The sequence below is a fragment of the Nerophis ophidion genome, linkage group LG05, assembly GCF_033978795.1.
Source record: "Nerophis ophidion isolate RoL-2023_Sa linkage group LG05, RoL_Noph_v1.0, whole genome shotgun sequence".
Classification (NCBI taxonomy): Eukaryota; Metazoa; Chordata; class Actinopteri; order Syngnathiformes; family Syngnathidae; genus Nerophis; species Nerophis ophidion.
In genome coordinates, this window is record NC_084615.1 from 6,126,201 (window position 1) to 6,139,502 (window position 13,302).

The 13,302-nt window shown below is 38.4% G+C and overlaps 2 protein-coding genes across 2 annotated transcripts in view; one reads left to right on the forward strand and one right to left on the reverse strand.

Annotated features, from left to right (window-relative positions):
* The window catches only part of LOC133552549 (dedicator of cytokinesis protein 2-like), a 393,779-nt gene that overhangs the window by 209,964 nt on the left and 170,513 nt on the right, over positions 1–13,302 (forward strand). The window lies entirely within an intron of this gene.
* Positions 1–13,302, reverse strand: part of LOC133552550 (uncharacterized) — a 77,197-nt gene that overhangs the window by 13,851 nt on the left and 50,044 nt on the right. Inside the window, exon 3 of the mRNA XM_061899790.1 lies at positions 7,428–7,502. Coding sequence (XP_061755774.1) covers positions 7,428–7,502 — 75 coding nt within the window. The remainder of the gene's footprint in view (positions 1–7,427; positions 7,503–13,302) is intronic.

The following is a 13,302-nucleotide window of genomic DNA, read 5'->3' on the forward strand; positions in this document are numbered from 1 at the left end:
ACTGGTAGCTCGCGATCGACGTAATGGGCACCCCTGTAATAGAGGGACTAGCTTGTTTTCTACAATAAGACAAATATGTTGGAGCCGGTTAAGCTCAGGCATGACAACAGGGAGGCTGTGGAGAGTTCATCCTCTTTGTCTCCTATCATTCACACTCATTGGGGGCGGCAATAGCAAAAATATCTCCAGGCAGCCAAACCACATCAAAACCTTCATTTTTTTAACTTTTTTTTTTTCACATCACAAATAATTAGGAGTCAATCCCAGGTGTGATTCAACTTCCGTCCAACCCTGGCTAATTTCCGCTGACAAGAATCCCCTTTAAGGGATTGATCAAAACATTATTGTAGAGGAGTCTGAATTAGTGTGTTTTGGTACCAATACCAAAATGTATAAGATGTTTATTATTGCAAGTTTGTCCTTCAATAGAATGTTGAACATACAAGACAACTTGTCTTTTAGTAGTAAGTAAACAAACAAAGACTCCTAATTAGTCTGCAGTAACATATTGTGTCATTTATACACCTATTATTTTGTCAACATTATAAGGGACAAACTGTAAAAAAATAATTATGAATCTACTTGTTCATTTACTCTTAATATCTGCTTATTTTCTATTTCAACATGTTCACTTCTGTTAAAATATAATAATCGCTAACAACTTATGTTGTTTGGATGCTTTACATTAGTTTTGGGTGATACTAGAAATGTGGGTATCGATCCGATACCAAGTAGTTACAGGATCATACGTTGGTCATATTTCAAACTCCTCATGTGTCCAGGGATGTATTTCCTGTGTTTATAAACATAATATACATAACATAAAAAAAAACAAAAGATGATGATGTGGTGCCCAAAAAAAACATTGATGTAATAATAGTAGTATCGATTAGATACGCTCCTGTACTTGGTATCATTACAGTGGATGTCAGGTGTGGATCCATCCATGGTGTTTGTTTACATGAATGTTTACAGGAATGTCGGAGAGACCTGAAACAAAAACCTCTATGTAGGTCTCACTTAGACCTACATTTTAATAATTGACATACTTCAGCAAAAATCAACAGGAAGTTAAAATTTACCCCTTCAAAATAAAAGTTTTGTAAATGACGTGCCATAACTGATAAACCCCAAGTCGTGGATGTGGCAAACAGAGGAAGCAAAAGGACTTTTTTCAAAAGTTATCTCCTCTGAGCGCGTTTGTCTTTTTGGCTTCAAACTCGCACAGGAGAGAGTTTGGACCCTTCTGATTAAAAGCATAGATCAGAGTTTTGATTACTGCTCTGGTTTTGATTTTACGTGCCTTCAAAGAACCCCTGCGCAAATTTTCGTAAAAAATGTCATTTTTGCCTCTTTGAGCTGTAATTTGACCCCCTTAAAATGATTCAAAACTCACCAAATTTTACACACACATCAGGACTGGCAAAAATTGCCATCTAATAAAAAACCAAACCCCTAAAGTCCTAATTGCGCTTTAGCGCCCCCTAAGAAAAAACCCTGACAAAACTGCTTGTAACTTCTGTTAGGAATGTTGTAGAGACATGTAGCAAAAACTTCTATGTAGGTCTGACTTAGACCACGGCTTGGCAGCGGCTAAAGGCGGACCCGACCAACGCTGCTTGCAGCTTTAATTTTTTTATTATTTTTGGTTAGTTTTGGACTCCCTTACTTCCTGTTGTTGTGCACCCTTGAGTTTGTTGAGTTACCATGGCTACTTCTTTTTTTCACCTGTCTCTGATTGCTGTTCAGGACGCTCACCTGTTGCCCGAGCACCAATCAAAGGCATTATTTAAGGCTTCTTTGTTTGCTCCACGCAACAAGTTATCTTTGGTTATTCCTGTGATTCTTGATTCTTGTTCCTACACTAAAGTTAGCCATAGCTTCCCATGCTATTGGCCTGGGAAGATTTATTACAATCTTTGGCAAGCTAGGTAATGTTTGCTGTGGTCTGGAACAACATGGCACACAAACAACAATCAGAAATGCAGCCAATATTACACATAGATAATGTTTAAAGAGACATGCAAAACTAAATGATATGCAAAGACCATAAAAGTATGTGATATTATAAATGATCTCAAATAAAGCCACACACGAGGCATAATGATGCAATATGTACATATAGCTAGCCTAAATAGCATGTTAGCATCGATTTTCTTGCAGTCGTGCATTGACCAAATATGTCTGATTAGCACTCCACAAAAGTCAATGACAGCAACAAAGCTCACCTCTGAGCATTCACACACAGTAAAAAAGGTTTGGTGGACAAAATCAGACGACGAATGAGTGGCATAAAATATAGCTTTCTCTGGCATCTTTGAATAAAGTTATACATGTTAACAAACTACGGTGAGTTCAAAGACAGCCGGTCTTTGGGGCGGTATAGCTCAGTTGGTAGAGTGGCCGTGCCAGCAACTTGAGGGTTCCAGGTTCGATACCCGCTTCTGCCATCCTAGTCACTGCCGTTGTGTCCTTGGGCAAGACACTTTACCCTCCTGCTCCCAGTGCCACCCGCACTGCTTTAAAAATGTAACTTAAATACTGGGTTTCACAATGTAAAGCGCTTTGAGTCACTGGAGAAAAGCGCTATATAAATATAATTCACTTCACTTCGACTTCAAAATTAGTAAGACAAAACAGTGCTGGCCAAATGCTCTCATCAGAGAATCATGTTTGATATAAACACTGGGATTTCTAATAATTAGGGAGGTTTGTGTCATGTTGTCCCATACTTGCCAACTCTCCCGGATTTTCCGGGAGACTCCCGAAATTCAGCGCTTCCCCCAAAAACCTCCCGGGACAAATTTTCTCCCGAAAATCTCCCAAAATTCAGGCAGAGCTGGAGGCCACGCTCCCTCCAGCTCCATGCGGACCTCGGTGAGGACAGTCTATTTTCACGTCCGCTCTCCCACAATATAAACAGCGTGTCTGCCCAATGACGTTATAACCTTACGGTAGACGAAAATGTGCCTGCTGTTGTTGTGTGTTGTTACCGCGCTGGGAGGACGTTAATGAAACTGCATAACAATAAACCCACATAAGAAACCAAGCACTAGCCCTCGATCATTCTACAGTTATAACGCCATTGGGCAGACACGCTGTTTATATTGTGGGAAAGCGGACGTGAAAATAGGCTGTTCTCACGGAGGTCCGCATGGAGCTGGAGTAAAACATTTTTTCTGCCGTAAACAGCAATGTTGTGACACTCTTAAACAGGACAATACTGCCATCTACTGTACATGCATATTGTTAGAAAACGAGTGTCTGTGAATAGAACAAGGATGGACAATTCTACCCTTAACTCAACAATGAGTAGATGAGTGTTGTGTGTGTATATGTGTAAATAAATGAACACTGATATTCAAGTATTTATTTTATTTATTTAAATAATAAAATAAATATATAGCTAGAATTCACTGAAATTAAAGTATTTCTTATGTATATTTTAATCGAAGTTAATCGCACTATTTCTCCGATTAATCGCGATTAACTGCTTTGTATACGCAAAGCCCAATAATGAATTCAAAAGTAGTGTGTAGTGCACCTTTATTGGAATATTCTCCCACATGAACAAAAGCGCCAAAACATTTGTTGTGCAAACACAATTTAAATCAGTCCTTGTTAAACAGTAGCAGTTAAATAGCATATTTTATGAAAATCAACTCCAAAAATGTAAATACAAACATTTAAGCTTATTGCCACTGCCAGGGTATTTAAGTTATCCTGTTTGTTATGGAAAATAAATATAATCTACATACAAATCTCTGAGCCACAATCATAACATCTGAACAGGCAATTTCTGAGGTAACAGCAGAAACATTTTTTTTATGTTTAAAAAACCTATATTATAGGTAGTGGGCTGTTTTAGGGAATTTTTGATCAAATTATCCGTAGTAGCAATATTAATAATGTTGTGTTTATTCTGCGTAGTGCACTTAAAATAATTATGACCATATCTAGGAATTGATATGATGGGAATTTTCCGATTGTTTGCTTGGTGCTTTGATAAACTGAACGCATATACATGGTACTATATTGTGATGTTATGAGCCAGGGAATAAAAGAACTACCCTACCCAGCATGCAACAGGAGTGACGCGGTAGCCCGGTATAGGTTGTGTCGCCATGACGGCATCTTGTATGTTGTGATATGCACGCTCTGAAAGTAAACGTTAAGAACTCAGCCAACACTCCTGGTCTGCATTATTCATAAATAGACAGACAACACATATACTCCGCTGCTTCACAGGCCGCTGGATGTAGCCGGCAAAGTATTCCCATGCTAGCTAGCCGGTCTAGCAAGCACGCGTCATTCAGTCCAAAACGGCCCGATCTATCCACATCCAGAATTGTCTGGCGGTCGTAAGTGATCCCGGAGTGACCACGCTGTAAGCCAGCCAGGAAATTTGCAGAATTGTCCGGTATTTTTGCCAAATGTTCCATCTTTACCAAGAGCCCCTCCACGCCATCTTGTTAAGAAAAGGCGTTAACAAAATAAAAGCATGTAAACAACATACGCAAATGTGCGATAAAATAATTGTCGGCGTTAATAGATTGATGAGTTAACTCGTAATTAACGCATTAATTTGCCCACCCCTAATATATATATATATAATACTTGACCCTTAACCACGCCCCCAACCACGCCCCACAACCCCTCACCCCACGCCTCCCAAAATCGGAGGTCTCAAAGTTCGCAGGTATGTGTTGTCCTCATAAAAAAACAAAACAAAACAAAAAATTCCCTCATCTTTTTCTATTTTTCTACATTTTTGAAACAGCTCCAGGGAGCCACAAGGATGGTGCTAAAGAGCCACATGCGGCTCCAGTGCGACTAAGATAGGTTTTTTTCCCTTCTTTACTGTGCATTTTCAGCCAGTGCGATTTATACTCCGGAGCGGTTTATAATCCGAAAAATCCGGGAAGTGCATGACTGCATGCAAAGAGCGATCCCTTAGAAAGCTGGCGTTCACGCCAGCTTTCCGAGACTCTTATTTTGTTAGCGCAGGCAGCATGAAGCAGGGCTTTTATTGTGAAGATAGGAAATGTGCAGTCGGCCTTTAGAGTTTTGACGGAAGGGACGGCCCGAAAGTCTGTTGAAATAAAAAGTGTTTCTCGCCTTCCTCTCTGTCATTTTTTCATAATAATGAAGTGGCAGCAGCCAGCGTCATCTCACAAGACCCTCGGGTGCCGTGAATGTCAATCAAGCAAGCTACGGAATTTGCCGCCAATGTTTTTCTTGTTAAGTGTATGGAAGCTGGATGAATTAGATGCCAAAAACCAACCACTTTCATGTGGTATTGTACAGAAAGGACAACTTTTTTTCTCCTCCATTTGAAAATGTGGGCGTTATCATCATTACTGTCTGATTCCAATCAATGCAAGTCATCAGAATCAGGTAATACACCAACTTATATTCTTGTCTTTGTGAAAGAAAGACATCTATATGTGTTACACATGCTTGTATTATCATTAAACACATTTAACTTGTTTACAAAAATGTCTCTTTCATAAATAAATAAATATAAATGATATATATAAATGAGGTAGATCCTCTTGAGTTGGTCAATTGAAAAGTAGCTCGCCTGCAGAAAAAGTGTGGGCACCCCTGCTCTAAAGTAACAGTACTCTTACTTGAGTACAGTTTTTGGCTACTCTACCCACCTCTACACACACACACACACACACACACACCAATCGGAAATATGTGACAAACAAAGCTAATTCTCTCAGTTTTGTTTGGTTAATTAGCACCTGTCAAACCATGAATGAGCCGCATTCGGATTGTCGCACTCCTCCATCGCAGCTTGGAGCGACTATTCTGTGCGGGAGAGGTGATAAAGGCGTTTTGGCAATCAGCGCATGGATCCGGGCTACGAGGCATGGCATGGAATGTAAACGAGGCAGCTTTCTTGGGATGGAAACATGCTGATTTGCATAACCATGGAGGATTAAACAAGTGGGCGTGGCCTCAAACACATAAACGACACAGGTGGAATTTCACGGCAAAGACGAGCAGCGCGGTGTAAATAACTTCCACAAGGAGCGCATCGCTACAGCGTTTGATTGATGGCTATGTGCATTTCATACATCATCAGTAAATAACATAGATTGCATTAGAAGGAGCGGAAAGGGCAAACTCAGCAGGGGACCAGAATGAAAAGGTAAGGACAAATAAACCAGAAAGAATGATACAATGTTTTGAAGTAGGAGGAGCCAGGAACTACAAACGTATAATTCAGATCAACCTTTTTAAAAGCAAGAGCTACTTCTTGGGTACTGATTAATGCGAAGGGCTACCAGTTTGATACACATTTAAATAAATTGCCAGAAAAAAGCCAATTTGCTCAATTTACCTTTAACTCTTATTATTAATAATTAATGATGTTTATCTTTGTGGAAACACTGATCATCTTAATGATTCCTCCCAATAAATATATATTTTTGATGACATTTTTTAAATAGGTTAAAATCCAATCTGCCACTTTGTTAGAATATATAACAAATTGGACCAAGCTATATTTCTAAAAAAGACAAATCCTTATTTCTTCTAGATTTTCCAGAGCAAAAATTTTAAAAGGAATTCGAAAGACTTTGAAATACGATTTAAATTTGATTCTACAGATTTTCTAGGTTTGCCAGAATTTTTTTTTTGAATTTTGACATATTTCACAAATATTCTTCGTCGAAAAAACAGAAGCTAAAATGAAGAATTAAATAAAACATTATTTATCATTCTTTACAATAAAAAAATATATTTACTTGAACAACGATTTAAATTGTCAGGAAAGAAGAGGAAGGAATTTTAAAAAAGGTATATGTGTTTAAAAATCCTAAAATCATTTTCAAGGTTGTATTTTTTTCTCTAAAATTGTCTTTCTGAGATTTACAAGAAGCAAAGTAAAAAAAAATATGAATTTATTTAAACATGTAAAATATTTTCTTGGATTTTCAAATTCTATTTGAATTTTGTCTCTCTTAGAATTAAAAATGTCCAGCAAAGCGAGACCAGCTTGCTAGTAAATAAATACAATTTAAAAAATAGAGGCAGCTCACTGGTAAGTGCTGCTATCCATCCATCTTCTTCCGCTTATCCGAGGTCGGGTCGCGGGGGCAACAACCTAAGCAGGGAAACCCAGACTTCCCTCTCCCCAGCCACTTCGTCTAGCTCTTCCCGGGGGATCCCGAGGCGTTCCCAGGCCAGCCGGGAGACATAGTCTTCCCAACGTGTCCTGGGTCTTCCCCGTGGCCTCCAACCGGTTGGACGTGCCCTAAACACCTCCCTAGGTAGTGCTGCTATTTGAGCTATTTTTAGAACAGGCCAGCGGGCGACTCATCTGGTCCTTACGGGCGACTTGGTGCCCGTGGGCACCGTGTTGGCGACCCCTGATCCAGACTATCCATGGTGCTTTAAATGTAAAAAGGTACCTGTAGATGATGCAGGCCGTCCTCTGGCAGGTGGGGCAGTTGTTTATGTCCTGGCCTGTTCTGTAGGAGCTGCGGCTGCAGAAACATCACAACACACACTTATTTCAATCCTTTTCATAATGTCTTTGTCATTTTCTACTTGTGTCATATTTTATATGAAGTTGATTTCACTCAAAGTACAGTTGCTTGATAAAAAAGCTAAAAGAAATTAACTAATTGAATTAAAAAAAAATTACAAATGCAGTACCCCTAAAAAGTACAGTACACATGTTATTAAGATGCCACTAGGTCAGGGGTGCCCACACTTTTTCTGCAGGCGAGCTACTTTTCAATTGACCAACTCGAGGGGATCTACCTCATTTATATATATCATTTATATTTATTTATTTATGAAAGAGACATTTTTGTAAACAAGTTGAATGTGTTTAATGATAATACAAGCATGTGTAACACATATAGATGTCTTTCTTTCACAAAGACAAGAATATAAGTTGGTGTGTTACCTGATTCTGATGACTTGCATTGATTGGAATCAGACAGTAATGATGATAACGCCCACATTTTCAAATGGAGGAGAAAAAAAGTTGTCCTTTCTGTACAATACCACATGAAAGTGGTTGGTTTTTGGCATCTAATTCATCCAGCTTCCATACACTTTATAAGAAAAACATTGGCGGCAAATTCCGTAGCTTGCTTGATTGACATTCACGGCACCCGAGGGTCTTGTGAGATGACGCTGGCTGCTGCCAGTTCATTATTATGAAAAAATGACAGAGAGGAAGGCGAGAAACACTTTTTATTTCAACAGACTTTCGCGCCGTCCCTTCCGTCAAAACTCTAAAGGCCGACTGCACATTTCCTGTCTTCACAATAAAAGCCCTGCTTCATGCTGCCTGCGCAAACAAAATAAGAGTCTCGGAAAGCTGGCGTGCACAAGTGATGTGCACGCCAGCTTTCTGAGGGATCGCTTGTGCACGCCAGTTTTCCGAGACTCTGTATTTAGTTAGCGCAGGCAGCATGAAGCAGGGCTTTTATTGTGAAGATAGGAAATGTGCAGTCGGCCTTCAGAGTTTTGACGGAAGGTACGGCGCGAGAGTCTGTTGAAATAAAAAGTGTTTCTCGCCTTCCTCTCGGTCATATTTTCATAATAATGATCTTGCAGCAGCCAGCGTCATCTCACAAGACCCTCCGGTACCGTGAATGTCATTTAAGTGACGTCTTGGTGAAGATTGATGATCACTCATTTTTAGGTCTATTTTTTTTAAAAGCCTGGCTGGAGATCGACTGACACACCCCCCGCGGTCGACTGGTAGCTCGCGATCGACGTAATGGGCACCCCTGCACTAGGTAATACTCAAATAGATAAATAAATATGTGCTCATATTTAAAGTGAAAATGTTACATTATCACATCAAGCTGCTGATTTTAAATATAAATTAAATTTACATATAGATAAATTGACAAAAATACAAATAGAAGTAATTAGAATAAAAATGAAAATATCGGCCTGCCGATATAAGCGACCGATAAATGCTTTAAAATATAATATCGAAAATTATCGGTATCTGTTTCAAAAAGTAAAATTCATGACTTCTTATAATGCTGCTGTGTACACGGACGTAGGGAGAAGTACACAGCGCCAATAAACCTTAAAAGCACTGCCTTACATGCGGCTTTCACACACACACAAGTGAATGCAAGCCATACTTGGTCAACAGCCATACAGGTCACACTGAGGGTGGCCGTGTAAACGACTTTAACACTGTTACAAATATGCGCCACACTGTGAACCCACACCAAACAACAACGACAAACACATTTCGGGAGAACATCCGCACCGTAACACAACATAAACACAACAGAACAAATACCCAGAAAACCTTGCAGCACTAACTCTTCCGGGACGCTACAATATACACCCCTCCGCTATCCCCTTAATCTCAACCCCGCCCACCTCAACCACCTCAAGCTGCTGTTTTGAGGCATAATGTAGTATGAATGTAAGAAAAATGTTGTATGAATGTAAGAATAATGTAGTATGAATGTAAGAATAATGTTGAATGAATGTAAGAATAATGTATTATGAATGTAAGAATAATGTAGTATGAATGTAAGAATAATGTAGTATGAATGTAAGAATAATGTATTATGAATGTAAGAATAATGTAGTATGAATGTAAGAATAATGTAGTATGAATGTAAGAATAATGTTGTATGAATGTAAGAATAATGTAGTATGAATGTAAGAATAATGTAGTATGAATGTAAGAATAATGTAGTATGAATGTAAGAATAATGTACAATGAATGTAAGAATAATGTTGAATGAATGTAAGAATAATGTATTATGAATGTAAGAATAATGTAGTATGAATGTAAGAATAATGTAGTATGAATGTAAGAATAATGTAGAATGAATGGAAGAATAATGTAGTATAATGTATGAATAATGTAGTATGAATGTAAGAATAATGTAGAATGAATGGAAGAATAATGTAGTATGAATGTAAGAATAATGTAGAATGAATGTAAGAATAATGTAGAATGAATGGAAGAATAATGTAGTATGAATGTAAGAATAATGTAGTATGAATGTAAGAATAATGTAGAATGAATGGAAGAATAATGTAGTATAATGTATGAATAATGTAGTATGAATGTAAGAATAATGTAGTATGAATGTAAGAATAATGTAGTATGAATGTAAGAATAATGTAGTATGAATGTAAGAATAATGTAGTATGAATGTAAGAATAATGTAGAATAAATGTAAGATTAATGTAGTATGAATGTAAGAATAATGTAGTATGAATGTAAGAAGAATGTAGTATGAATGTAAGAATAATGTAGAATAAATGTAAGAATAATGTGGTATGAATGTAAGAAGAATGTAGAATAAATGTAAGATTAATGTAGTATGAATGTAAGAATAATGTAGTATGAATGTAAGAATAATGTAGTATGAATGTAAGAATAATGTAGAATAAATGTAAGAATAATGTAGTATGAATGTAAGAATAATGTAGTATGAATGTAAGAATAATGTAGTGTGAATGTAAGAAGAATGTAGAATAAATATAAGAATAATGTAGTATGAATGTAAGAATAATATAGTATGAATATAAGAATAATGTAGTATGAATGTAAGAATAATGTAGTATGAATGTAAGAATAATGTACAATGAATGTAAGAATAATGTAGTATGAATGTAAGAATAATGTACAATGAATGTAAGAATAATGTAGTATGAATGTAAGAATAATGTAGTATGAATGTAAGAATAATGTAGAATGAATGGAAGAATAATGTAGTATAATGTATGAATAATGTAGTATGAATGTAAGAATAATGTAGTATGAATGTAAGAATAATGTAGTATGAATGTAAGAATAATGTAGTATGAATGTAAGAATAATGTAGTATGAATGTAAGAATAATGTAGAATAAATGTAAGATTAATGTAGTATGAATGTAAGAATAATGTAGTATGAATGTAAGAAGAATGTAGTATGAATGTAAGAATAATGTAGAATAAATGTAAGAATAATGTAGTATGAATGTAAGAATAATGTAGTATGAATGTAAGAATAATGTAGTGTGAATGTAAGAAGAATGTAGAATAAATATAAGAATAATGTAGTATGAATGTAAGAATAATATAGTATGAATATAAGAATAATGTAGTATGAATGTAAGAATAATGTAGTATGAATGTAAGAATAATGTACAATGAATGTAAGAATAATGTAGTATGAATGTAAGAATAATGTACAATGAATGTAAGAATAATGTAGTATGAATGTAAGAATAATGTAGTATGAATGTAAGAATAGTTGGATTGTTGAAGAGTTAGAATTTCCAGGAAAACCAGAATTTGGTTTGGAACTTGGAAATGTGTCAGTTCTCATGTCCAGGATGAGTGGAATGTGTTGATGTTGGAATGCTTTGAATAGGTTGAAAAATGTGGGAATTGTGCAGTTTGGAAAAATGTCACATTCATTTCAATGGGAACTGCCTGGAAATGTTGGTATTGTGGGAAATGTGGGATTTTTCTGGGTGTTGTTGATACATGGCTTTGGTTTTGCATCGTATAGTTTGTGTTTGCAGTACTGCATACGTCCACTGCTAAATTAGGAGCCATTTAACTTGTTTTGAAATGGTTAGCATCACTTTTATGTGAAATTTACTATCAAGGAGCATCATAAGTCAAGCCATAAAGCAATAATATTGGACATTGCAGTGGGAGCCATTGATTGCTTGTAGACTACTACTGTAACTCCTGTCTGCTGGGTCACAACCTCCATGGCTGTCTTGTAGACTACTACTGTAACTCCTGTCTGCCGGGTCACAACCTCAATGGCTGTCTTGTAGACTACTACTGTAACTCCTGTCTGCTGGGTCACAACCTCCATGGCTGTCTTGTAGACTACTACTGTAACTCCTGTCTGCTGGGTCACAACCTCCATGGCTGTCTTGTAGACTACTACTGTAACTCCTGTCTGCTGGGTCACAACCTCCATGGCTGTCTTGTAGACTACTACTGTAACTCCTGTCTGCTGGGGTCACAACCTCCATGGCTGTCTTGTAGACTACTACTGTAACTCCTGTCTGCTGGGTCACAACCTCCATGGCTGTCTTGTAGACTACTACTGTAACTCCTGTCTGCTGGGGTCACAGCCTCCATGGCTGTCTTGTAGACTACTACTGTAACTCCTGTCTGCTGGGGTCACAACCTCCATGGCTGTCTTGTAGACTACTACTGTAACTCCTGTCTGCTGGGTCACAGCCTCCATGGCTGTCTTGTAGACTACTACTGTAACTCCTGTCTGCTGGGTCACAACCTCCATGGCTGTCTTGTAGACTACTACTGTAACTCCTGTCTGCTGGGGTCATAACCTCCATGGCTGTCTTGTAGACTACTACTGTAACTCCTGTCTGCTGGGTCACAACCTCCATGGCTGTCTTGTAGACTACTACTGTAACTCCTGTCTGCTGGGTCACAACCTCCATGGCTGTCTTGTAGACTACTACTGTAACTCCTGTCTGCTGGGTCACAACCTCCATGGCTGTCATGTAGACTACTACTGTAACTCCTGTCTGCTGGGTCACAACCTCCATGGCTGTCTTGTAGACTACTACTGTAACTCCTGTCTGCTGGGTCACAACCTCCATGGCTGTCATGTAGACTACTACTGTAACTCCTGTCTGCTGGGTCACAACCTCCATGGCTGTCTTGTAGACTACTACTGTAACTCCTGTCTGCTGGGGTCACAACCTCCATGGCTGTCTTGTAGACTACTACTGTAACTCCTGTCTGCTGGGTCACAACCTCCATGGCTGTCTTGTAGACTACTACTGTAACTCCTGTCTGCCGGGTCACAACCTCCATGGCTGTCTTGTAGACTACTACTGTAACTCCTGTCTGCTGGGTCACAACCTCCATGGCTGTCTTGTAGACTACTACTGTAACTCCTCTCTGCTGGGGTCACAACCTCCATGGCTGTCTTGTAGACTACTACTGTAACTCCTGTCTGCTGGGGTCACAACCTCCATGGCTGTCTTGTAGACTACTACTGTAACTCCTGTCTGCTGGGTCACAACCTCCATGGCTGTCTTGTAGACTACTACTGTAACTCCTGTCTGCTGGGTCACAACCTCCATGGCTGTCTTGTAGACTACTACTGTAACTCTTGTCTGCTGGGTCACAACCTCAATGGCTGTCTTGTAGACTACTACTGTAACTCCTGTCTGCTGGGGTCACAACCTCCATGGCTGTCTTGTAGACTACTACTGTAACTCCTGTCTGCTGGGTCACAACCTCCATGGCTGTCTTGTAGACTACTACTGTAACTCCTGTCTGCTGGGTCACAACCTC